This window comes from Halichoerus grypus, chromosome 5 (genome assembly GCF_964656455.1).
Source record: "Halichoerus grypus chromosome 5, mHalGry1.hap1.1, whole genome shotgun sequence".
NCBI lineage: Eukaryota > Metazoa > Chordata > Mammalia > Carnivora > Phocidae > Halichoerus > Halichoerus grypus.
In genome coordinates this window covers 180323829-180351209 of record NC_135716.1, presented here as the reverse complement: position 1 = coordinate 180351209, position 27381 = coordinate 180323829, and the positions used below count along the sequence as shown (strand labels likewise).

General features: G+C 42.3%; 2 protein-coding genes across 7 annotated transcripts in view; one reads left to right on the top strand and one right to left on the bottom strand.

Moving 5' to 3' along the window:
• Positions 1-3410: 3410 nt before the first annotated feature.
• On the bottom strand, positions 3411-18008 carry LZIC (leucine zipper and CTNNBIP1 domain containing). Of its 2 annotated transcripts, none has more exons than XM_078073807.1 (7): positions 17907-18008; positions 13351-13459; positions 12181-12316; positions 10169-10267; positions 7195-7290; positions 6939-7020; positions 3411-6452 (listed from the first exon to the last, which is right to left on the bottom strand). In XM_078073807.1, the coding sequence occupies exons 1-7, from the start codon at positions 17959-17961 to the stop codon at positions 6394-6396; spliced, it is 636 nt and encodes a 211-aa protein (XP_077929933.1). In that variant the 5' UTR covers positions 17962-18008; the 3' UTR covers positions 3411-6393. The 2 variants fall into 2 exon arrangements, with proteins under 2 accessions (XP_077929933.1, XP_035946422.1); XM_036090529.2 differs by having other exon boundaries at positions 17849-17995.
• Positions 18009-18715: 707 nt separating this feature from the next.
• Positions 18716-27381, top strand: part of NMNAT1 (nicotinamide nucleotide adenylyltransferase 1) — a 29058-nt gene continuing 20392 nt past the window's right edge. For 2 of the 5 annotated variants that reach the window (XR_013448387.1, XM_036090520.2), the window contains exons 1-2: positions 18716-18799; positions 19699-19820. The gene's annotated coding sequence lies outside the window, so the exon portion shown is untranslated. The other 3 variants (XM_036090519.2, XM_036090521.2, XM_036090524.2) reach the window with 3 other exon arrangements.

Sequence of the window (27381 nt, the reverse complement as noted above, 5' to 3'; positions counted from 1 at the left end):
AGGAGAAGCACACCCCTACTGAGCAGGGAGCCAGACCTGGGGCTCCCAGGACCTGGGGATCATGACCCGAGTCGAAGGCAGACGCTTAACAACTGAGCCACCCAGGTGCCTCCTAAAGAGTCATAAAAAAAAAAAAAGACACTGGGGCACCTGGGTGGCTCAGTCAGTTGAGCGTCTGACTCTTGGTTTCAGCTCAGATCCTGATCTCAGGGTCCTGGGATCGAGCCCCTTGTCGGGCTCTGCACTCAGCACAGAGTGTGCTGGAGATTCTATCTCTCCCTCTCCTGCTCTCCCTCCCCTCAAATAAATTTTAAAAAAAAATATATTTTTTAAAGACTATCCAATATCCAATTAAGAATGTTTAATGGGGCGCCTGGATGGCTCAATCAGTTAAGTGTCTGATTCTTGATATCAGCTCAGGTCTCAATCTCAGGCCCTGTGTTGGACTCCACTCTGGGTGTTGAGCCTAGGGAAGGGAGGAAGGGAGGGAGGGAGGGAGGGAGGAAGGGAGGAAGGGAGGAAGGAAGGAAATTTAACAAAAGAGACCCAAGCAATGTGTCTGGCATATATCAGCGCTCAGAAAATGTCTGAGGAGGGACGCCTGGGTGGCTCAGTCATTAAGCGTCTGCCTTTGGCTCAGGTCATGATCCCAGGATCCTGGGATCGAGTCCCGCATTGGGCTCCTTGCTCGGCGGGGAGCCTGCTTCTCCCTCTGCCTGCCGCTCCCCCTGCTTGTGCACGCTCTCCATCTCTCTGTCTCTGACAAATAAATTAATTAAAATCTTTAAAAAAAAACAAAGAAAACGTCTGAGGAAAGAAGAAATGACATCATAGTCAGAAGAGGTAGCCGATAGAAACTGTCCTTGTTCCCACACAGTAATTACTGTTAAGATTTTTCAAAACGTGGTTTCTTCTCACCAATCTCAAGACCTAATCCTCACCAGGGAAAAGCACATTTTGAGTTTTTCAAACCAAAAGGGCCTAGAGTACATTTGCCCAGTGCTTTAACAGAATTAACCTGGCACAGTCAACCTCCCACTCTGGCAAGAACAGCACTGTGGGAGGTCCTGAGTGCCTGATGGGAGCAGACAAGCCACTTTTCCAGTCAGACTCCCAGAAGAGAGGCAGGCACATGAACAAGAACGCGCTCACATCCCTCATTTCTCCTCCAAGTTCACAAGTTAAAGACAGAGTCCACATTCTCCTTTCTGAGACTGGGAAGTGGATTTGGTAGGTCTATATGTACTTTTTTTTTTTTTTTAAAGATTTTTATTTTATTTATTTGAGAGCGAGAGAGAGAGAGCACAAGAGGGGGTAGGGTCAGAGGAAGAAGCAGACTCTCTGCCGAGAAAGGAGCCTGATGCGGAACTCGATCCTGGGACTCCGGTATCATGACCTGAGCTGAAGGCAGTCGTTTAACCAACTGAGCCACCCAGGCGCCCCTATATGTACTCCTTTATACAGTCTTGCTCATGGTATTTTCTTGCAGAGGAACAAACCACTCAAGCTTCCAGAAGACAGGATGAAAAGAAATGCCATAAGACTAAGGCTAACGGACTGAGATTTTACATGTTTGCTCATAAAGTACAAATGCTCCTTTCCTGAGTAAATATGACACAAAATATTTAAGTAAGAGTATAAGCTCAGAGCTTTATAAACCAAATCTAAGTTATAATTTACCAAAACCTAGATTAAATTTGATGTAAAACTTGTGATAAGAAAGTTTCTTTCTTTTCTTTTTACATACATGTAGTAGTAAAAGTACCACATTTTCTAAGATCATGGTCAAACCACAGGGTTAGGGCAATCAGTTATAATCTAATCTAGGCCAAATACTTGCTTTTACCTAATTACCTACCTCTTTGATTACCACTGCAGGTAACAGCCTCACTTTCAACTTGGTCTGGTTTATGAGTGTTGGAGGAGTGATGCCAGGCCTGAAAGAACAGTTTTCACACAAGCAAAAAAAAAAAAAAAAAAATCCTTAAACTCCTCTTATAGGAAAGAACAGCCCCACATGACAATTTAGTGGTAACAAAGAATAGTACCTGACCTACTCAGACGTTTGAGAGTAAACATACATAATCAAGATAACCTAAGCCCTTAAACCATGTACTGAAATTATGACTGTAACACAAAGTCACAGGTTCTTGTGGGAAGGCTTCTAAAATTCCCAAAGGGGCCAGAAATTGGGGGCAGAGCATCTGTGGCTGGTGCATTATCTTAGAAAAAATCCTTACCTAATCTTCCTCTTTACTCAAAAAACCAAACCAGAACAAAACAAGACAAAAAAAACCCCAAAAACACAAAACTGGTGACTCTCCTTCACCTTCTTTACAGAAAATAATTTTACTTGTTTACTTATTTTTAATTGCAGTCCGTTGTCTGAGGCCATAAGGAATGTGGTCTTTTCCAGAGGAAAACCACCAAGCACTACGAAGCTTCCAACGGACAGCCTCAAACCTCTAACTTCCCTGGTCCTCTGCATGGATGGCAGACGGCGTGCAGCTGCGCCGTGAGCCCGGTGCAGGAGGCTTTCAGCAGCTTCGTCTCCCCGCTTCACTGTCAGTATGGCGGGGAGAGGGACTTCAAAAAGAAAGTGATTAGGATGTCAAAAGGCCACACTCTAGGGGAATAGCTAGAAGAACCGTATTTTTAACCTGCTTTTAGCAATTTTTTTTTTAAAGATTTTATTTATTTGAGAGAGAGAGAATGAGAGAACACGAGAGGGGGGAGGGTCAGAGGGAGAAGCAGACTCCCTGCTGAGCAGGGAGCCCGATGTGGGACTCGATCCTGGGACTCCAGGATCATGACCTGAGCCGAAGGCAGTCGCTTAACCAACTGAGCCACCCAGGCGCCCCTGCTTTTAGCAATTTAATGAAAATATTAAATACTAGTTAACCCAGTTTCTAAATCTTTTTAATTCCAGGGCCAAACAGACTGGAAGCAATTACGGCTTGTTCATGGGGGTCTGTGGGAATGCTGACAGTTTTAATTTACATATTAATGCTGAAAAACATTTTGAGAGGCAAAGAAGAGCATTCTTTGGCCTTAGTAATGAATAGAGTAAGGGGAAAAAAAAAAAAAAGACAGGAAAGTGGTTGAAAAGCGCTAGGCAAAATGGTCTGGGTTTATTTTTTCTGTAATAATTTCAAACTATCCATCATTCACTGTAATCAGATACCATCCAGTGGTGGATTTGTACAGTCTTTTATTTTGGCTAAGATGACCATTCTTTGGCTGAGTTGTCTTCAAAAAAACGCCTAACAATCAAAGTTAACAATATCTGTCTCAACTCCAACTCTTTCCTGGGAACAACTCATTCTACTGCTTGGTTTCTTTCTTTACCACCCACCTAGCATACCTATCTTACCGCTCACAGGAAAAAACAAAGCACTGAAACATAGAAATTGTTTGGGTTTTTTTTTTAATTTTTTTAAAGACTTTATTTTTAAGTAATGTATATACCCAATGTGGGACTTGAACTTACAAATCCGAGATCAAGAGTCACACACTACAGACTGAGCCAGCCAGGTGCCCCTAGAAATTGTTTTAAATTATTAACTTTTATTAAACAGCCCAGTTGTACACTTGCTTGTTGGAATTTACTTCTGCTTCAACCCCAGTTCTTTGAAAAATGCAGGAATTCTTCTCATTAAAATATTAGCTTGACCTAAGGATATCAAAAAGTTAGCTGCCTTGGCATTAATTATTGCAGTCTGAAACCTCCCAAGAAGTTTAAAAAACCAGAAGATTAAATATAGTAAAATATGAACTGGAAATATAGTTTGCACATCATTTAATAACTATAATTGTACAGAATTTTCAAATTATTCACTTTTCAACTTATTTTTCTGAATTATACCAAATTTGTGTAACAAAACATATCATATGGCCCTTGAAAGAACTGTTAAATGGTAGATTAGCCCCAATGCAAACCTTTCTGCATTAAGGAAAAGAGGGGAATCCACAGTAATCCTATGTGGTAGGTAGGTCCTACCCACTTATCCCCATTGAACAGAAGAGGAAAATGAGACTCAAAAAGATTAAGTAACCTACCAAAGGTCACATGGCCATAAATGACAGTGTCTTGCTAGGTACTGCAAACTTCGCAACTTTCCCAAAGGAAGATTAATTTTAAGTTGAGTACTAGTCATTGCTTACAAAATGAATACACTAATGTGATTAATGACAAAATATTTCACTGATGTTAGTCTTAGAAAAAGTGTAAGAGAAACCAAAATTAAGGACTCGGGATTCATCTAGGCCCCTTTCAAATACCAAATATTCCTAATTTTCCTTATCCTACTACTGGAGGGGAAGGGGGAATCTTGTTATGGCTTAAAAAACAAAACAAAAAATACCCCAAAATACACATACAGACAGCAATTCCATTCATAGGTATATACCCAAAAGAGCTGAAAACAGGTATTTAAACAAACTTACACAAATGTTCATAGCAGTACTATTTGCAATAGCCAAAAAGTGGAAAAAACCAAATGTTCAAGAGATAAATAGATAAGCACAATGTGGTATCCATGCAAGGAAGTATTTTCAGCCATTAAAAGATATGAAGTACTGGTATGTGCTACAACTTAGATTAACCTTGAAAATATGATGCTAAGTGAAAGAAGCCAGACACATAAGGTCACATACGGTATGATGCCATTAATATGAAATATCCAGAACAGCTAAACCCAGAGATAGAAACAGAAAGCAGATTAGTGGTTGCTGGAGGGCTGGGATAAAGAGGAGGGCATGGAGTGACTGCTTAATGGGCATGGGGTCTCCTTTGGGGTAGTGAAAATGTTTTGGAACAAGATGGTGATGGTTGCACAACATTGTGAATCTATTAAACACCCTGAATTGTACACTTTAAAATAGTGAATTTCATGTTATGAGAGTTTCACCTTGATTGAAAAAAAAATGTAGAATAGGGGTGCCTGGAGGGCTCAGTCAGTGGAGCATGCGACTCTTCATCTCGGGATCATGAGTTCAAGCTCCACGTTGGGTGTAGAGATTACTTAATAAAACAGACAAGCAAAAATGCAGGATAATGAAATGATGATTGACCATAAAGTCCTAGATGAATAGCAGGTCATTTGCTTCTTCTTGGTTTGTCACAATTTCAATGAGTTTTTGACCATCGTAAACCCATATATAAAAAGTTACCCATTAAAAGTTCCAAATAAGGCATTAATGAAGCTGAGGTCCCTAATTTGTCCAGTTGGCAGAGCACCTAGTAGAGTTTACAGTATACAAGAAGCTTTAAAAATGCTTTTAATTTGTATAAAGTGCAAAGAAAAAGAAAATTGAGAAATACATGAAAAAATATAAAGTGGCCAAGAGCCTAGAATATAAGTTAACATACACCTGCATGGGGAAATCTATATATTTAAGCATGCAGAGAAACATAAACACTCAATAGTATGCTTTTCCTCATAACTTATTTTGTGTTTCTCTAAAGACTGAAGAGTAAATAATAGTTTACAGTCACCACCCTCTGGGTTTCAGCAAAGAGGTCACACACAGGGAGGGCCTCCAGCTGCCACTTTCAATTGCCTCCCTGGTGGAACAATGGCAGGAGGTTAAGTTACTCCAGGAGACTCTCAACAGGGCTCCCATTGTTCTAAGCTCAAAACTCAGAGATACAATGGGCCCCATTCATACGGAGGCCTTACAGGCTGAGGAATGGTCCCTTAGAGACAAGTTCTGTTGGGACACCGAATTTTTCATAAACACAGACTTGCCCAAATATGTGTTAATTAGTTTTTAAAAACAGCACAAAATACAGAAATAAAACTCAATGGACACAAAGTTGAGAGTCAGGACACCCAAGTCTTATCACCAGCTCTGTCTTGGATGTGACATTAAGCAAGTTAACTTGCTCTTTCTGAGCCTCAGTTTCCTTGCTTATAAAATGGAAATGATTTCTAAGATCACTTAGAACTCTAAAATTCTATGAACACACATGAGGTCTATTGATGTTGGTACACTATTCACTCCAATAAATGGGGATAAATTATGAACAGAAAAGAATCATTAGTTCACATCTTTTCATTTACTATCAGCACTTAAAAACAAGGAGGCTTAAAAAAAACAGGCAGAGAAACTGTTTTCTGTTCTCTCTCTCAAACACACAAGACATAATGAATAAGGTCCAATGGGTCCCTCATCCCAACAAGTCTAGGATGACTCAGGCAGGAGCCCTACACAAAGCACAATGATGAAGGGTATAACCAGAAGCCACAAGTATGTTTTTCTGTCACCTTTTCTTAGGTTATCAGTGCATTTCAAGAATCTCTTGATTGCTTTGCAATGATTCAAAATCCCTAGAAGACAAACGCCATTTACAGCAAGAATGTGACCAATGTTCCAATCCTCCACACCATGTCATTTTTTTGTTTTTTCAACCTCAAAACTTGCCAATGCAAGAACTTTGTCTCCGGAGCCTAAGGAGAAAGACACATAATAAACAAAAGGTTATTTCAAATGCATTTACAGTTCCAGATAACAAGGGGAAAATCTATCCCATATATACTGAAATAGAAAATAAAATGAGCTTCTATTATCAGAGCATTACCCCAAACCTTCCCAGTGCCAATTCCCAATTTCCTTTCCCCTGCACAAACATCTGACATACACAGGGTGATTTATTGCTTACAAAACCTTACTCTACCTTTAAATGCGAAATAGAATATATAAAATTTAGTTTACTTTTAGTTGACAAGTATTTTTAAAATATTAAGTTATATTAATTTAACTATTTTTAAGTAAAAAGTATTAGGAAATAAACCCAATAAGAGGGATTTATAAAGAAAACACTTCTGGTTTTACCTTTAAATGAAGAAAAGGCCATCCTGTTATGTTTACCCATGGCATCCAGTAATCTGGAGCAGTAATGCACGCTCAGCTTTCAGCAACACGAGGGTACTCACCAAGGTCCGTAGAGACTTTCTCAAACTGGCTGAGTATAGCACCTGCATTTGCTGACAAGAAGGCCTCATCATCTGCAGTCAGCTAAACAAAACAAAACAAAGCCCAAGGGAGTGGATTCCAATGTTAACAAGTGGTTCTAAGAAACACCATTAAGAATGTCTCAGGACCACAAACTGGATCACAGATCAAGAAGTTCTGTACCAAATACTTTATACCTTTTCTTTATACCTGATGTATTAAGTTAAATACAGGTACCTTCTCTCCAAGTTTCCTGAGAGCTGTTAGGATCTCCACTTTCTGCTGAGTGTACAGGCCTCTGTCCAGCTTTCCTACCATGAGATCTCTATCCATCTGAAATGGATGAATGCAAAGTATATGGTACTTACGTTAAAAACATTCTGCCCATAAAATCCAGCTTTTCAGATCTACCACTACTACTTTTTTTTGTTAAAGTAATCTCTACACCCAATGTGGGGCTCGAACTCACAACCCCGAGATCAAGAGTTACATGCTCTTCTGACCAAGTCAGCCAGGTGCCCCCAGAACTACTATGACTTTTTTTTTTTTTTTTTTAAGATTTATTACTTTTAGGTGGGGAGGGGAAGAGGGAGAAGAATCTTCAAGCAAACTCCTTGCTGAGCACAGAGCCCAATGTAGGACTTGATCACCGGAACCACGAGATTGTGACCTGAGCTGAAACCAAGAGTCAGATGCTTAACCAACTGAGCCACCCAGGTGCCCCCAAATCTACTACTTCTTAAAAAAAATCCTCTAGAGGGGTGCCTGGGTGGCTCAGTCGTTAAGTGTTTGCCTTCAGCTCAGGTCATGGTCCCAGGGTTCTGGGATCGAGCCCCGCATCGGGCTCCCTGCTCAGCGGGAAGCCTGCTTCTCCCTCCTCCACACCCCCTGCTTGTGTTCCCTCTCTCGCTGTGTCTCTCTCTGTCAAATAAATAAATAAAAATTAAAAAAAAAAAAAAGATCCTCTTGAGGACTAATATAGAGAACTACAGAAATTCAAGGCAAACATGCCAGGAATGCAATTTACACAGCTCTAGTAAATCTTTTTTTTTTTAAGATTTTATTTTTTAAGTAATCTCTACACCCAATATGGGGCTCAAACTCACAACCCCAAGAACTGGAGTCACATGGGCCACTGACTGAGCCAGCCAGGTGCCCCTCAATCCTAATAAATCTTTTTTTTTTTTAAGATTTATTTATTTATTTATTTATTTGAGAAAGAGAGAGAGAGTGAGCACAAGCAGGGGGAGCAGCAGGCAGAGGGAGAAGCAGGCTCCCCGCCGAGCAGGAAGCCCGATGTGGGGCTCGATCCCAGGACCCTGGGATCATGACCTGAGCCGAAGGCAGACGCTTAACCGACTGAGCCACCCAGGCACCCCAATTCTAATAAATCTTAATGATAATCATAACCACTGTCTTGATTAAAAACTCTACTGAGGAACTGGGAAGTCAATAGCTTCCTTTAGAGAGAAGCTGTCCTCTAAGAACTCATTCCCTTAAACTGAAGTGTGGTCTATAGGCTTGAATGAGATAACTGGTATCATGTCTCTAGGAATGTTGGTTATCATCACCTCTATCATCAGAAACACTGATAGCATGTACTAAGCCTGGGTACTATTCCACGTACTTTACATGTATTACATATTATACATAGTATGTGTTTTACCTATATTACTTCATTTATTCTTCATAACAACCTTAAGAAGTAGGGACTACCAGTATCACCTTTTTATAGATGGGGAACTGAGGCACAAAGAAGTTGAATAAGATAACTTATCCAACTTCAATAATAATATTTGTTAAAAAGATTATTAATTGTGTTAAAACAATTTAAAAATAACTTCCCAAGGGGCACCTGGGTGGCTCAGTCGTTAAGCATCTGCCTTCGGCTCAGGTCATGATCCCAGGATCCTGGGATTGAGCCCCACATTGGGCTCCCTGCTCAGTGGTGGGAAGCCTGCTTCTCCCTCTCCCACTCCCCCTGCTTGTGTTCCCTCTCTCACGGTCTCTCTCTGTCAAATAAATAAATAAAAACTTAAAAAAAAAAAAAAAAAAAGAATAACTTCCCCAAGGTCAGCTACCTTCACAGTAGAGCAGGGATAAAAATCCTGCCAGTCTGACCCACATTCACGCTCTTAACCACTATGCTACTGAATTACCAGTGGTTGCAAATAACCTGTTAATGTCTTAATTATATTCAAGCCTATAAACAGACTTTCTCAAGTACCACGTTTATAGAGATGTTTGAAATTCTTAGATGACAAAGGCCACATGTGCAGAGAGCAATGCCGCTAATGGATTCTAGATGGAATTTCAACTCAGGGCTCCAGAAGTATATGGTAAAACCTTAAAGGTAGGGTCCAAGTAGAAGCAGTTAGTAGCAGTATAAACTGTCATATGCTGTTTAAACCTCCATATTCGTTATCAATAATAATTGCTCAAAAGACTAATTTTGTCAGAAAACTATGGGTTGTGGCTCTAAAATCAACTGATCAGGGGCCCCTGTATGGCACAGTCAGTTAAGGGTCTGACTCTTGGTTTTAGCTCAGATCATGATCTGAGGGTTGTGGGATCAAGCCCCATGTTGGGCTCCAAGCTCAGTGAGGAGTCTGCTAAAGTTTCTCTCTCCCTCTCCCCCTCCCCACATTCTCTCTAAAATAAATAAATAAATCTTAAAAAAAAAATCAGGGGCACCTGGGTGGCTCAGTCAGTTAAGTGTCTGCCTTCGGCTCAGGTCATGGTCTCACGGTCCTGGGATCAAGCCCTGCATCAGGCTCCCTGCTCACTGGGGAGTCTGCTCCCTCTCCCTACCCCCCACTTCTTCTCTCTCTCTCAAATAAATGAAATCTTTAAAAAAAAAATCAACTGATCAATTTTTTTTCTAACAGACTATTTTTCAGAACAGTTTTAGGTTCACAGTAAATTGTGTGAAAGGTACAAAGATTTCCCATATACCCCTCACCTCCACTCATGCACAGCCTCCCCATCATAAATATGCCCCACCAGAATGGTTCATTTGTTACAACAGATGAACCTACCCTGACACATCATAATCCCCCAATTCCATAGTCTATACATCATTAGGGTTCACTCTTGGTGGTGTTATACATTCTCACCTGACCAATTTTTAAATTTCAGAATAACATAATGAAATTCTGGAGCTGAGAAAACAAATACACACAGCAAATAAATCAATTTAAAGAAACTTTACCTCTGCTAACCTTGTCCGAAGCTGACCTGGTTGTTTCTTTGCAAATAACCTGATGACCTCTGGGGTTTTAAAGGCCTGGCTGATAGCTGCCTGGATAGCCTAGAATACAAGAAGGTAAAAACTGAGCAAAATATTCCAATGAATCAAATATTACAATAACTGACTGATGAGTCTTCAATTACAAATAGGTCTTCCCTGTTTGTCAAACACTGTTATAATTTTAGTTTCCACAAAAGCAAAAATGAACTACTGGGACTTCATCAAGATAAAAAGCTGCACACCAAAGGAAACAATCAATAAAAGTAAAAGGCAGCCTAAAGAATGGGAGAAGATATTTGCAAACGATATATCTGATTAGGGTTAGTATCCAAAATCTACAAAGAACTTAACAAATTCAACACCCAAAAAACAAATAACCCAGTTAAGAAATGGGCAGAAGACATGAATAGACACTATTCCAAAGAAGACATCCAGATGGCTAACAGACACATGAAAAGATGCTCAACATCACTCATCATCAGGGAAATACAAATCAAAACCATGATGAGATACCATCTCACACCTGTCAGAATGGCTAAAATTAACAACACAAGAAACAACAGATGTTGGGGACGCCTGAGTGGCTCAGTTGTTGAGCATCTGCCTCGGCTCAGGTCATGATCCCAGGGTCCTGGGATCGAGTTCCGCATGGAGCCTGCTTCTCCCTCAGCCTGCCACTCCTCCTGCTTGTGCTCTCTCTGTCTCTGACAAATAAATAAAATCTTTAAAAAAAACAAAAACAAAAAACAACAGATGTTGATGGGGATGTGGAGAAAGGGGAACCCTCTTGCACTGCTGGTGGGAATGCAAACTGGTGCAGCGACTCTGGAGAACAGTATGGAGGTTCCTCAAAATGTTAAAAATAGAACTACCCTACGATCCAGCAATTGCAACTACTAGGTATATACCCAAAGGACACAAAAATACAGATTCGAAGGGATACATGCACCCCGATGTTTATAGCAGCATTAGCAACAACAGCCAAACTATGGAGAGAGCCCAAATATCCATTGACTGATGAATGGAAAAAAAGGATGTGGGTGGTGTGTGTACACACACCCCCCACAATGGAATACTACTCAGCCATGAAAAAGAATGAAATCTTACCATCTGCCATGATGTGGATGGAGCTAGAGTGTATTATGCTAAGTGAAATAAGTCGGTCAGAGAAAGACAAATACCATATGATCTCACTCATATGTGGAATTTAAGAAAGAAAACAGAGGAATATATGGGAAGGGGGAAAGAAAAAAAGGAGAGAGGGAAATGATCCATAAGAGATTCTTAACGATAAAGAACAAACTGAGGGTTGATGGAGGGAGGTGGGTGGGGGATGGGCTAGATGGGTGATGGGCATTAAGGAGGGCACTTGCTGGGATGAGCACTGGGTATTGTATGTAAGTGATGAATCACTGAATTTTACTCCAGAAACCAACATTGCACTGTATGTTAACTACCTAAAATTTAAATTTAAAAAAAAAAAATTTAGTTTCCCTTTGCTATTTCTGTGCATGTCACTGGAGCCAAATACATAACTAAATGAAGATCTGGAAGCTTATGCTGCTTTATCCATAAGTAGACACTCATCTAGAAGTCAAACCCCCAAACAGGGTTTCTTTTTTTTTTTTTTTAATTTCATAGTTATTTTAATAACCAGGTGTACATTAACAGTCACTTGATGAACTTTTCTTTAATCTCAGCTAAACTCAAAACACAGTTTTCTTCACGGTTCAAACCAAACAGCTCTTCACGTTCCAGAGCTGCCTCGCAGCTACCACAGATCACAGGGAGATTTACGGTCTGTTCATATTCACCAGACACAGAACTGAACACCCACACACCGTTTTCCAAAGAGGGAACTTGTACAATGAATGCTGGCTGCCCGGGACAGGGTTTCTTTTCTATCTTAAATATACTTATAAAAAAAGAGAGAAAAACCAGCTGTGTCACCAGTGTATGTAAATTATGCTTACCAGTTGCATTCCACTTAGCTCATCTACCAAAGTCATATTTCCAGACATAATTTTCTTCAGTGAATCATTAAATTCACTTAGTTGCTCCAGAGTTTCCTTTTTGGTTTCTTCATATTCATCTGTATCAAGTTCCTCTCTGAAGTACAGTAAACACAATATAGAAAAACACAAGAGTTCCAAGTGAAAAAAGCAATCTTAATATTTGTACTCTAAGACTTCAGATACATATATTTACAAAAAATATCTGGGGGGACAAGGCTGAAAGGAAACGACAAAATGCTAACACTAGATGTGTTCAGATGTTAGTAATATGGGCGTTTTCCTGCAATGTGGTTACCTTGATAATTAAACATTTTTCTTTTACCAAAATGAGGCACACTTAACAAACCACATAATAACTTCCTTTTAAGCAGTCTATGAATCAATTCATAACCATGGGCAAGATACTTAACACAGCCAAGCCTCAGTTTCTTGATCTACAAGCCACAGATAATGATAGTACCTACCTTATAGGGTTGCTATGAACATTACATGAACTACAGAAAGTCCTTGACAAACAATAGGTACTTGACAAAATAGATGCTACTTTTATCACCATTATCAATGGTAGGTAAAATTTTGTGCATCGTGAAATACAACAGCAATGTAGTACCTGTCATCTGAGCACGAGGCTAGTTTTTTTTATTATGTTCAGTTAGCCAAGAGGCTATTTTTAGTCACTAATGGAACAAGCCATTTATTAAACATTTACTACAAATAATGATAGCTACCATTTATTGAGCACCTACTCTGGGCCAAGCCTACTCTTCATTTGAAATACCTACAACAACCTTTCAAAGTTGTTAAAAAAGGCAATGAATGGTTTCAGTCCTTTGAACAGTTAAGGCTGAAAATACACTAGAAGTTCAAGTATATACCAGGCAGGGCTATTTTAAATACTGAAGACAAGGTAGGTGTTACTATTTCTACTTCACACTCAAGGAAATGGAAACTTAAGGGAGTTACTTTTATGACTCCAAAGCTTGCACTTCTATTTCTCCAACAGACAAAGCACTGGGAAGAACACTACAGGCGAAACCAAAATCACACATGGGCCGGCACCCACGGCTGGGAATCTAGCTGCAGAAAAAAGCCATTTGACAGCAGAGCAGCATCCAGTTACACTATTACCTGCATTCCTCCAGATCTTGTAATTGCTGCATTAGTCTATCCAACTGTTCTTCTAAATTCTGCTTTAGTTTGCTTGTCTCTGTCTTTCCTCTCGAAGCCATTTTGATCTCTAAGTAGAACAATAAGCCCACATATAGTATTATTTGGTTATCTGAAATGATTCAACATACCAGTACAATTTAAAATGGGCTATACTCTTTCTGAGCTACAGGTGTGGGAAAGACAGCTGTGCAAAGAGAATTTCATTTTACATATGAAAGTTTAAACTCATATACTAGTAAAACCCCACAAAAATGCCTGGCAGTCTTCCTAACTGACTTGACAAGTTAATTAGAAATCTTACTCTTGGGACGCCTGGGTGGTTCAGTTGGTTAAGCGGCTGCCTTCAGCTCAGGCTATGATCCCAGGGTCCTGGGATCGAGCCGGCACTGGACTCCTTGCTCAGCGGGGAGCCTGCTTCTCCCTCTCCCCCTGGCCTGTGTTCTCTTTCTCTCTCTCTAATAAATAAATAAAATAGTAAAAAAAAAAAAAAAAAGAAATCTTCACTATTGGTCCATCTTACTTTAAACGAATTGGAAACACAATTTTATAAAGAAATAGATCTGGTGTGACTTTGCGTTACAAAAAGATTTTTATAACATTCTTTTTCATTCTTACTAAGTACTCTCCAGGACTCAGAACACTCCTAGCCTTATCTTGTTGGTCTTATGTGCATTTACCTGACTTATGGGCATTAACAACTTTTGATATGAATTTCTTCTTTGGAAATGTGCCCATGTTTCTACTGGATTATCTTTCTCTTACTGATTTATAGGAGTATGAAGCCTTTGTAGTTATGTTGCAAATATTATCCCTTGTCTCTTAACTTTAAATTTCACTTAATGTTGTTTTTTGTCATGATAAATTATTTTTACTTTTTATTTTTTTTTTAAGATTTTATTTATTTATTTGAGAGAGAGCGAGAAAGCACAAGCAGGGGGACAGGCAGAGGCAGAGGGAGAAGGAGAAGCAGGCTTCCCGCTGAGCAGGGAGCCCGATGCAGGACTCGATCCCAGGACCCTGAGATCATGACCTGAGCTGAAGGCAGACTCAACCGACTGAGCCACCCAGGTGCCCCACAGTAAATTATTATTTTTAATGGCCAAATCTGTCTTCTTCTTTAAGGCTTTTTAGTTTTATGTCCCATGAAGGCAGGCCCTAACCATCTCAAGATTTAAAAATGTATGTATTTTGTATTCTAAGATGTACATAAATTTTTCTCTTTTTACATGCAGTTAAGCCACCTGCAACTTTTTTTGTTAATGCTGTAAAATAGGAGTCTAACTTTTACTTTCTTTCAGATGGGCAGCCAGTTGCCCCAACACTGTTTACTAGTCAGTACTTATGCCACTTTTATTGGTTGTTTGTTTTAAATAGGCTCCATGTCCAGCATGGGGCCCAACACGTGGCTTGAACTCACAACCATGATATTGAGACCTGAGCTGAGATTGAGTCGGACGCTTAATCAACTGAGCCAACATGGGTGCCCCATGCCACTTTTAATACAGATTCAATAGAAACAGACTGAAGTTGATTTCACTGATAATGTTCTGGTCCTAAGACATTACCTTGCTATTTTAATTGTTAGCAGTAGAGCTGGTGTACATTGATAACTGATAAGGAGTTGCCTTTATTATTACAGAATTTTTCCCCCCATAACTCTTGGCTATTCCTACGCATTTTCTCTTCTGGATGAACTAAAGAATCAGCTTGTCAAATTCCCTTAAAAATGCAGTTGAGGGGCGCCTGGGTGGCTCAGCTGGTTAAGCGTCTGCCTTCTGCTCAGGTCATGGTCCCAGGGTCCTAGGATCGGGTCCTGCATTGGGCTCCCTGCTCAGCGGGGAGTCTGCTTCTCCCTCTACCCTTCCCCCCTGCTCGTGATCTCTCTCCCGCTCCCTCTCTCAAATAAATAAACAAAATCTAAAAAAAAAAAAAAAAAAATGCAATTGAAATTTTGACAGGGATTACATTAAAATTAGAGACTAATATGAGAAGATCTGTATCCTTGAAATTTGAATCTTCCTATTAAGGAATATATCACTCCATTTATCTCAGCTTTCTTTCATGATCTCTAATTTTAAAAGTATTGTTTTATTCACAAAGGCCTTGAACATTGGCTATTCTAAGACATTTTGTATTTTTTGTTAATACTGGGAATAGACTTTTTATTATTACAATTTCTGATTATTGTGGGGCACCCGGCTGGCTCAGTCGGTGGAGCATGCGACCCTTGATCTCAGGGTTGTGAGTTCCAGCTCCATGTTGGGCGTAGAGCTTACTTAAAAACAAAAATTTCTGGGGCGCCTGGGTGGCTCAGTTGGTTAAGCGACTGCCTTCGGCTCAGGTCATGATCCTGGAGTCTCCGGATCGAGTCCCGCATCGGGCTCCCTGCTCAGCAGGGAGTCTGCTTCTCCCTCTGACCCTCCCCCCTCTCATGTGCTCTCTCTCGCTCTCTCATTCTCTCTCTCAAATAAATAAATAAAATCTTTAAAAAAAAAAAAAAAAAAAAAAACAAACAAAAAAAAACACAAAAATTTCTGATTATTGCTAGTGTAGAGAAAAGTTACTGATTTTGGCATGTTGATATTACATGCATTTACCTTAACATTTATAGCATTTAAGTTTTTCCATTTATAAAAATTAAACTTACATTCCTTTCAGGAAACACATTTTGCTTAATATTAGATATAACCATTCATTAAAACCTAAACCCTGGGGCGCCTACTGGCTCAGTCAGTGGAGCACGAAACTCTTGATCTTGGGATCATGAGCTCGAGCCCCATGTTGGGTGTAGAGATTACTTAAACAAAAATTTAAAAAAACAAACACCAAAAAAACAAAACAAAACAAAAACAAAAACCCTAAATCCTAGGGTAACTTATTAAAGCATTTAAAATTTTCCCACACATAATCATTACCAGATGATCTGATATGTGAACTTCAACGAAGAGGATTCCTTACATTACACTCAAAATAGAATGTAATCAGTGAAAATCTATTCTTACTACTGTATCTTTTAAAATTGGCTTATCTACAATGATTAATGATATATAAATACAAATGAGCTACATTATAGCCAAAAGTGTAATTTCATGTATAACAGGTTAGCCAGAAGTGTAATTTATTACACATAATTTATTACAGCTATGCTTCATGTATAATTTCTCCTGGGACACATACAATTAAACTTTATTTTATATCTGCTGAATTTTCCAGTAAAAGTAAAACCAAACCTAAAACCGACAGTGTCTTTTCAGGCTCAGTTTCCTACAGTCTAACCACGCTAAACTATGTGCTGTTTCAATTTTTGTGTATGTGCAGCCGAAGCGAGCACAACTTGGTGTTTCAAAACGTGCCATGCACTTTCATCCTTCTCTTTTGAGCCAGCTTTTTTTTTTTTTTTTTTTTTCCTACCTATCAAGCCCAGGTAATCCATTCTTCAAGGTCTAGCTCAAGGTTCAGTTTCTCCATGTCTTACTTGGTTCCCTCCCAATCACTAAATTGTGAGCAGGGTTTTTTTTTTTTTTTTTTAGATTTTATTTATTCGGGGCACCTGAGTGGCTCAGTCCTTAAGTGTCTGCCTTCAGCTCAGGTCATGATCCCATCATCCTGGGACAGAGTCCCACATCAGGCTCCGGGCTCAGCGGGGAGCCTGCTTCTCCCTCTGCTGCTCCCTCTGCTTGTGTTCCCTCTCTCGTTGTCTCTCTCTGTCAAATAAATAAATAAAATCTTTGATAAAAAAAGATTTTATTTATTCATTTGAGATAGAGCGTGAGAGAGCGCACACATGTGATCGCAGGAGCTGGGGGAGGGGATAGAGGGAGAGGGAGAAGAGCAGGGAGCCTGACAGGGCTTGATCCCAGGATCCCGGGATCATGACCTAAGCCCAAGGCAGATGCTTAACCGACGAAGCCACCCAGGCGCCCCTACTTTTTCTTTATGCATCAGCATCCAGCATAACGTTGGGCAGACAGAAAGTACTGGATAAATAATTGGTAAATGAATAATGAGAACTGATTGCTTCTTCCACGGCATTTCACATCTTATTCTCTATTTAGCACTTATTTGTTCCTTAAATTATATGTGATTTCATTACAGCACATTGTTTACTGGTCATTCTCTCCAGACTATAAACTCTGGGAGAGGAGAAAATGAGTCTGATTCCTCTTTTAGCATCCTCAGCACTTAAGAGGGAATAGGTATTTGATAACTGGATACAGCGTATAAAGGCACCAGATATTTTAAAGGAGGTAAAACTATTTTAAATAAATTTCAGGGAAGATGGGGCACTCTGAAAGCCTTAACCTGGTGCTGCCCGTTATTTGAAATTTATCCCAGAAAGACTGACTCGCTGGCACCACCTAGTATCCAATAAAGGCGGTGCAGCTTTCACAGAAACTGCCGAAATAGCACTCAAAAACTGTCATCCGGAGCGGAAGATGCACTCATTCACGCTCACCTTGTCTCTTAGTACTCTGAACTCTGCACACTCTTGGCCGGTCCCAAAGTGCATAAACCTCCAACTGCCGAAGTTCCAAGTGTCATAAACTTGAGGAAAGCGAAATTGTTCATCAGGACTACAAGAGGCTCAAAGTTCAAACCACTTGGAGGTGGAGTTGGCTGGGAAACAGGGAACCATTAACAAGTAGTTTCACTGACTTCACAGAAACCAGCCTAAAGCAGTCCAGATAACTTCCACCTGAGCAGCCTGCATCGGACACACACCCTTCTCTTTTTAGGAAGACACCATGGGAGAGAGGGAGCGGGGCGAGGAGGGGCAGAAGACGTTTTCTCTCCTCACAGCGCCTCGGGCAGCCTTGCTGAGGCGTCCCCTGGCGATGCTGCGGGTGTTCCTGAGGAAAACCCTGCACCCCCACGTGTCCGGAGCGCGGCTGTCAAAGCCAGAAGCACGGATAAGATAAGGGCGGAGAGCACACGTTTTTCCCGGCTGGACGTGAGCAGCTAGGGACCTCAACCATCGGGACGCGACACGGAGCAGCTCGGGCCACCGCCCCAAACGCCGTCTCCACGGGGGAACTCCGGGCTCCCGCACTTGGGTCCTGCGGCGGCCGGGCTCGACTAGGCCCCGGCTGCCACCAGAGGTCGCCATGAACCCCTGCCCCCGAAACTCTTCCAGCCCTCCCAGACCAAAACCCAGACAACCTCCTGGGGCCCTCGGGGTCCCCTCTCCCCCTCTGCCACAGCCTTGGTCCCAGAGTTCGGAGCCAGGGGCCCCGCCTACCTGAGGGTCCCGGCCCGGCCGACGCTCACAGTAGGAGTACTTCCGCCGGACGCATGCACTTCCGGCCTCCAGGAGCCAATGAGAATGTAGCCAGGGGTGTTCCGCGTCTGGCGTCCGGGCTGCGGGTCGTCTCCGGGAGGACTCGGGCCGGTCGACCCTGAGGACGTGGTAAGCCCTCTAGCCCGAGCCCCCTGAACAACCAGTCTCTAGGGGAGTCAGCGCAGGACTCTGTCGCAAGCATGGGGGAGTCCAAGATGGTGGAACCTTTGAGAGGCAGGTATAACGGTCCCCGAGGCAAGGTCATATTCCAGTTTGGGGCAAGGAGTCTTGCCCCTTCATTCTTTCCATCTTTCTTTTTTTTTTTTTTTTTAAAGATTTTATTTATTTATTTATTCATAAGAGACAGAGAGAGAGAGGCAGAGGGAGAAGCAGGCTCCCCGCTGAGCAGGGAGCCCGATGCGGGACTCGATCCCAGGACGTTGGGATCATGACCTGAGCCGAAGGCAGACGCTTAACCCTCTGAGCCACCCAGGTGCCCTCTTTCCATCTTTCTGTGGAACCAAAAGCCTCGGTAATTTTTCCTCTGGTCCTCTGAACAGGTGATTCACCTTGAAAAAAAAAAAATCCCTTTGTAGAGGCTTCTTGAGCTTGGCGGAGGTCGGGGGGCGGAGGAGGAAGTTTTCCATTCTGAAGGACTTCTCTTTCCTAGGAGATCTGTCTTTCCAAATCCATAAGGACGAGACCCGCCCCCCAGGAAGCGGTTTGACGCTCACGGCCCCTTGAGGACACTACCAGCTGTTGGGCAGCACTTTTAAAGTTACTGAGACCGTGGGCGGAAACCCTTTGACCAGCTGTTGCCATCCCCGCTCCTTGAGTCCGTAGTTCCCAAGACCACATGAGGGTTGACGGCAAAATTGTTTCAGAGATGTTGCCTTTCAGGCTAATTCTATTCCAGCCACCCCAAACAGACTTCCAACTAAAGTTACCATAGGAGTCTACCAGAGAGAGTTACTTCTGCCAGTTCGAATTGTAGGATTTCGTACTTACTACCATACGTTGTTTTTCAGAGTTACAGTTTGGGTGTGAAACCGCTGTGGCAGCCCAACTTAGAGAACCTTGACACAGTTGGAATGGTTCCAATAACCTACCTTGCAAAAGGCTTCGTGTTCACAGAATTTCCTTTGTGAAAGTAAGTGGACAGCTCTGTTAATGTAATCATCTCTAATTTTTGATATGCGAATGCGTGTGGACGGGTCAAGGCTTTGAGAAATGCGGAACTCCCAGGGACAAATAGGGTCGGTGCCAAACAAAACAAAACTGAAAAATATACTTCTTTGTTTCACCATTGGAAGAACTTGCTAAATACACATTTGCTCATAGTGTACTTCCCCTAATTTTTTTTTTTTTTTTTTTAAGATTTTATTTATTTATTTGACAGAGTTAGAGCCAGAGAGCACAAGCAGGGGCAATGGCAGAAGGAGAGGGAGAAGCAGACTCCCCCCTGAGCGGGGAGCCCTCCTCTGGGCAGGCCCCTGGGATCATGACCTGAGCTGAAGGCAGACGCCCAACCATCTGAGCCACCCAGGCACCCCTACTTCCCTTAATTTTGAGGATGCTAATACGGTGTTCTATTCAGGCATTTGTGTTGGTTTTAGTGCGTGCAATCATAGGAGCTGTGGAGGACAGGCCTCACCCGATCCGTGCATTCTGTTTGCCTGCTCTTCTTTCTCAGTGACTTGATAGGATTCAGCACTTCTATACTGAGGGTGTTCCTTGGGTTCTTGTCTCCATTCAACGGATAACGAAAAAGTATTCCTAGTGCATAAGTAAGAGAAATTGGTTTGGGTTCCAGTTCTCAAACGAAAACAGAATCAAGGCTTTGGAGGGGTTGGTGAGGGAAGAGAAGAAACTGGGAAGATAGGAATAACATGTTAGGTAGGTAGTCACTGGAGAGAGCATGGGGGAAATAACGTCAGACCTGGGAGTCATAACTGGGAAACTGGGATAAGTACTGTTTGGCAGCTGGAGGATTTTAGGACATTTTGACTTGGACTTGCGATGGGAGCCCAGAGAGTGCAGGTTGCTCCAACTAGGTAGGGAAAATGCTGGGGCAGATGAAGCTTGAGTGGCTAACAAGAAGTACATGAGCCAAAGGCTCTCTGAACATGTGGATCTCTTAAATGTCTACCAGTAGATAGCTTGTACCATTGTAAGTCTTTTTTTTTTTTAAGATTTTTTTTTTTTTAATTTGACACAGAGAGAGAGAGACGGCGAGAGAGGGAACATAAGCAGGGGGAGTGGGAGAGGGAGAAGCAGGCTTCCTGCCACTGAGCAGGAATCCCGATGTGGGGCTCGATCCCAGGACCCTGGGGTCATGATCTAAGCCGAATGAAGACACTTAACTGACTGAGTCACCCAGATGTCCCTGTTTTTTGTTGTTGTTGTTGTTTGTTTGTTTAAGTAAACTCTATACCCAAACCTGGGGCTTGAACTCATGACCCTGAGGTCAAGAGTTGCATGTTCCACTGACTGAGCCAGCCAGGCGCACTTCTCCCCATTATTTTTAAGCTATCCTTTTACATTGTACCTAAAATCCTTTCTCTGTAGTCTCCTTAAGGACCTTCCTCCATCAATTATTCACTTTCTTGAAGCTTCTGTGACTTCCCCAACCTAGCAATAGTCTTTTTAAAAAAAAATTAAACAACCTTCTCTTAATCATGATATCTCACTGAAGATAGTGTTTAATATCTCTGGGTTCTAGTCTCTCTCTCTCTACGTCTGTCTGCCTGCGAGATCTCTACTTGGATGTCCGGTGTGTGCCTCAAATTCAATACCTATAAAACAGTAGCCTCTGTATGCCTTCCCTCCACACCTCCTCTAATATTCTTTGTCGACTAGTGGCACACCATCTACCCAGTCACTTGAGTCAGAAATCTCCTCCTTCTCCCTGCATTTCCTTCTCTCCTCCATTCAGCCACTTGTGAACACTTGACATCATCCCTCCTGTTACTACCCTTCATTGTCTCTCATCTGAACCAATGGAGTGCTCCAAAGCAGTGCTTTGTGAACTTTAAAGAATCATACAGATCACCTGGGGATCTTGTTAAGACATAGATTTTGATTCAGCAGGCCTCAGGTAGGGCCTGTGATTCTGCATTTCTAACCAGCCCCCAGGCGATGCCCATACTTGTCCGTTCTGTCTTCACTCCCTGTCTAGGTAATGTCATCCTGTCTTGTGACTTTAAATACCATCTATATGCAGATGACCCCAAATCGCTAGTAAATCTCTATAGTCTGTACTTCCCCTCTGAACTGGGCTCTGTTCTCCATTTGCCTCCTTACCGTGACCACTTGGGTAGCTAGTAGACCTCCCAAATGTAACTTCTGAATAAACTGAACTACAGATCTTCTCCCCTAAACCTCCTCCCTGGCCATCTTTTTGTTCTCAATTAAAGGTGACTCTTACTCTTTCAGTTGCTTAGGCCAGACGTTTTTGGAGTCGTCCTTGACTCCTCTTTCTCTCACAGCCCACATTCCTGTCCTCAGCAATCACATTGGCTCTCCATTTATACTATTTCCAGACTCTGGTGCCTTGTCACCACTTATGCTGCTGCCACCCTGGTCCAAGTCAGCATCAGCTCTCACCTGGCTGACTGGAATAGCTTCCTGTCTGGTCTCCCTGCTTCCACCCTTATTTCTCTCTACGTTCTGTTCTCAACTTCAACAGCCAGAAAGATCCTTTAAAAATCTGTTGGATCATGTCATTTCTCTGCTCAAAACCCCACAGTGGCTCCCTTTCACCTCTTTGACTACATCTGCTCCACCTTCCGTCTGTGAACTCTGACTCAGCCATTCCGGTTTCTCTGTTCCTGGAGCATGACTGGCATACTTCTGATTTTTTGTGGTTACCTTTGCTTATGACATTCTTCCTTCAGAAATCTGCATGGCTCACTCTTGCCTCTTTTAATTCTTTGCTCAGATGTCACTCGTTGGGGCCTTTGCTGAACACCCTACTTAGAATCCCACCTCTCCTTAACTAACTCTTGCCCTGCTTTGTTTTTCTCGCAGCCCCATTATTTAATATACAGAGTATATGTGTATTTATTTTGATTATTGTTTGTCTCCCAACACTGGCATGTAAGCTCCAGTGTGGATCGGGAATTTTGACAGTTGCATTTACTGCTTTATTCCCAGCATCTACAGCAAAGTGTTTGTTCAGAAATATTTGCTAAACTATGATGAATACATGAGAACTATTTCTAAAGTTCACCGGTACATTACTTCCTGTTGAAACCCGTGAATACATCCCCATTCCTTACAGGATAAAATCCAATCTCCCTAACATCACATTTGAGGGTGGAAAGACCCTGAAAACAGTATTCTAGTAGTTCCATGTTAACTTTTTTTTTAAGATTTTATTTATTTATTTGAGAGAGAGAGAGAGAGAGAGAGCATAGGCAGGGGGAGGGGCAGAGGGACAAGCAGACTCCCCTCAGACCCAGCAAGGGGCTCAATCCCAGGACCCCAAGATCATTACCTGAACCGAAATCAAGAGTTGGTTGTTTAACTGACTGAGCCACCCAGGGGCCCCTCCAAGTTTTTATTTAAATTCCAGCTAGTTAGCATACATATTTTGTTTCTTTCTGGGGTATATATGCTATGTATTTATTTATTTAATTTATTTTTTAGTGTAAGCTCTGTCCATTGTGGGGCTTGAATTCACAACCCGGGGATCAAGAGTCTCTTGTTCTACCAACTGAGCCAGCCAGGTGCTGAGAATTTGGAGATTTTTTTAAAAATTTAATTATTTATTTAATTTAATTTTTTTTTAAAGATTTTGTTTATTTGGCAGAGAGAGACACAGCGAGAGAGGGAACACAAGCAGGGAGAGTGGGAGGGGGAGAAGCAGGCTTCCCGCGGACCGGGGAGCCCGATGTGGGGCTCGATCCCAGGACCCTGGGATCATGACCTGAGCTGAAGGCAGACGCTTAATGACTGAGCCACCCAGGCGCCCCAATTTATTTATTTATTTTAAAAGATTTATTTATTTATTTGAGAGAGGGTGCATGCAGCAGGGAGGGGCAGAGAGAGAGGGAGAGAGAAATCCAAGCCGACTCTGTTGAGCGTGGAGCCCAACGCGGGGCTCAATCTTATGACCCTGAGATCATCACCTGAGGCAAAACCAAGAGTTCATTGCTTAAGCAACTGAGCCACCCAGGTGCTCCTTAATTTTATTTTTTATTTTTATTTTTTAAAGATTTTATTTATTTATTTGACAGAGAGATAGCGAGAGAGGGAACACAAGCAGGGGGAGTGGGAGAGGGAGAAGCAGGCCTCCCGCGGAGCAGGGAGCCCGATGTGGGACTTGATCCCAAGACCCCGGGATCATGACCTGAGCCGAAGGCAGACGCTTAACGACTGAGCCCACCCAGGCGCCCCCTTAATTTTATTTTTTAAAGTACTCTCTAACCCTAAGGTGGGGCTTGAATTCATAACCCAGAAATTGAGAGTTACATGCTCTACTGAGCCAGCCAGCCGCCCCCATCAGGTTCCTTTCTTTCCTTTTTTTTTTTTTTTTTTTAAGATTTTATTTATTTATTTGAGGTAGAGAGAGAGAGCGAGCAAGCCAGAGAGACCAGAAGTGGTGGGAAGGGGCAGAGGGAGAGGGAGAAGCAGGCTCCTCACTCAGCAAGGAGCCCGATGTGGGGCTTGATCCCAGGACCCCGGGATCATGACCTAAGCCCAAGGCAGATGCTTAACTGACTGAGCCACCCACGCACCCTCCCACCCCCCAATCAGGTTTCTAATTCATAAGTTTCAGCACTATGTCTGAGATGTGGAAAGCCCTCAGAAATGTCAGCGTGCTAGATGGATAGTGTTTGTTAGGTAACTTTTCCTCCGGCAGGTGTCCCCTGAATAGAGAAGCAGGTGGAGAACAGTCATTCCCACTTGTGAAGGTCTGTGCCTGTCATAGATGTGTTGGGAGATGTTTATATTGAATTTGATCCTCCTGCCATATATAGTTCTTTTCCTCAAGAAATAGAGTTGTCTTCACTTCCTAAAAATGTTGAGAGCATCTGTGATTAACTAGCTCCTACTTAAAATACCTCAGAATCTGTGAATACACACAGGAAAAGCAAGAAGATGAACATTATGTGGATCAATTAGTTATTTTCTCTAGACAACCTTTACTGTCATGATGCAGAAGATTGTTGTCACCCATATGGAGGAGATTTTGGTTATTTTTACTCTGAAATTTCCCACTACATTTTTATTTTTATTTTATTTTATTTTTTAAAGATTTTATTTATTTATTTGACAGAGAGAGGGAGACAGACAGCAAGAGAGGGAACACAAGCAGGGGGAGTGGGAGAGGGAGAAGCAGGCTTCCTGCCGAGCAGGGAGCCCGATGCGGGGCTCGATCCCAGGACCCTGGGACCATGACCTGAGCCGAAGGCAGACGCTTAACGACTGAGCTACCCAGGCTGCCCCCCACTACATTTTTAAAGAACAAATTGTTCAAATATACCATCTGAATCACTGTATCCTCTTGAAACTAAATCTAAACTTCTGTTCATTACTAAGATTTCTATTTTCCTTCTTCCTTTTCAGTGCTTATTTCTGTAGCTACCATCCAGCTGATGATAATAGTTTCATGAAACAAAAAAGGAGGTTCAGAAAGTCAGTGTCATAATCTTGAAAGTATTTAATAGAGTATCTTTATTTGGGGTGAATTTGGTTGTGATGTCAATCCAGTGATTTGGGTTGAACTGTTCCTTTTTATCGATTGTCAGTGCTAATCGATATTTAAAGACAACTTTCAGATGACTGGTTTTGATGTGCTTCCTGTGGCCGTAGTTCTGATGTCAGCTGACCATCTCACTCAGGAGCGGCAGGGTGGGAGAGGAGCTTCTGCTCCGGCAGCGGTCAGGTGGCAGTGCTGCTCGGACAGGCTCACCTGCCGAAGACATCCGCGTGAAGCCGAGACCAGAGGGCTCCCGAGCCGGCGTCAGACCGTTGGTCTGGTGTCTGGTTGTGTGCAGGCCGCGCTGGCCAGGCGGCTCAGCCCCAGGCCCGAGGAAAGCACTGCAGGATGAATGGGATCTAATTAAATGGGTGGGAAATCATGTGAAAAGGATGGCTTTTTACTCCTTTGCTTCTTGGAGCTCTTGCTTTAGGAGGAACCAGGGCTTCCTCCTTACACTGTGACCACCCTAGCTGAGCAGGTGCTTCCTTGAAGGCTTTGACAAGGATAAGCTACTTGGAAAGTTTTGCTTACCTGTAGAAACCAAGCTGCTCACTGACAGCAGCACAGACAAGTAGTAAAGTTCAGGGGTCGTTTTTTCCTATATTTGGGAGGAAAAAGCACTGTGAGGAATACTTATCTTTTGATTGGAACCTGTATTTACAACATTTTTGCCAAAGGATTTAAACAATGGCACCGGCTTAGCAAGAGATGGAAGGCTCGCTGCTCCCTGCCCAAATGCAGGCCAGCACTTGCGCTGTTGATTGATAGGTTATCTTTTTTCTTTTTTTAAAAGTCTAGTAAAGTGGAATTCACCCACAAAAAGAAAAATCTCTCATGAAATTTTTAAACTTCCCCTGGTGAAATGTTTTAGCTGTGACACGTGTCTAATTAGGAATTCTGTCTCTACATATCTCTATTTTTAGTGTGAGGAGAAAATAAATATTGAAGATTGATGGTGTATTATATATAGACATGCTTTCAGATTAAGATGAGCCCTTGAGAAATTCAGTATTTAAAAACACACACAGTCAGTTGCCAAAACTGTTAACACCATGGTACAGGCTCCTTCACCGAAGGATCCCACACCGAATAGAGCAAACATCCTCTTGAGTGCCTGTGGGACTGGTTCCATATGCGTAAGCAGCACAGTAAACCCTAGAAGGACAGCAGAACAGCATCCATTTACTGGGTGTAGTTATCTCGGAAGAACATTCTTGAATGCAAACCTAAATAGAGGATGTTTCCTCGCTTCCCTCCCATGGGACACAGATGCTCAAAACCTAGCCAAGCTAAGGTTTTCCTTTGACGTGGGCTGTGTTCTTATTATTGGCATTGCTGGTGATAAGAGCTCTGACTGCTTTTTTCACAATTCTATTATCTCATTTAAACCTTAGCAAAACTGAAGCCAGTTTTTTTATCTCCACTTTATATTTCATTTTTTAAAAGATTTATTTATTTACTTTAGAGAGAGAGAGAGCATGGGGGGGCGGATAGGGGCAGCGGGAGAGAGAGAATCCCAAGCAGACTCCCTGCTGAGCGTGGAGCCTCACACAGGGCTCAATCTCACGACGCTGAGATCATGACCTGAGCCGAAATCAAGAGTCAGATGCTTAACCGACTGAGCCATCCAGGCGCCCCTTATCTCCATTCCATAAATGAGGAGCAGGAAGCTCAGAGAGGTTAGGTAGCCCCTGTTGTTGCGGAGTCAGTGTTTCCGCCGGCCTCCCTCTGTCTCTAAAGCCAGTACTTTCACCATCACATATGCTGCCTCCTGTGGAGCTGGGATTCAGCAGGAGACTCTAGAACAGTGCCTAAGGCATTCAACCATTTTTTTTCTTTTAAGATTTTATTTATTTATTTGAGAGAGAGGGAGAGAACAAGCAGTAGGAAGGGTCAGAGGGAGAGAGAGAGAGAAGCAGACTCCCTGCTGAACAGGAGGCCCGATGTGGGACTCGGTCCCAGGACCCAGAGATCATGACCTGAGCAGAAGGCAGATGCTTAA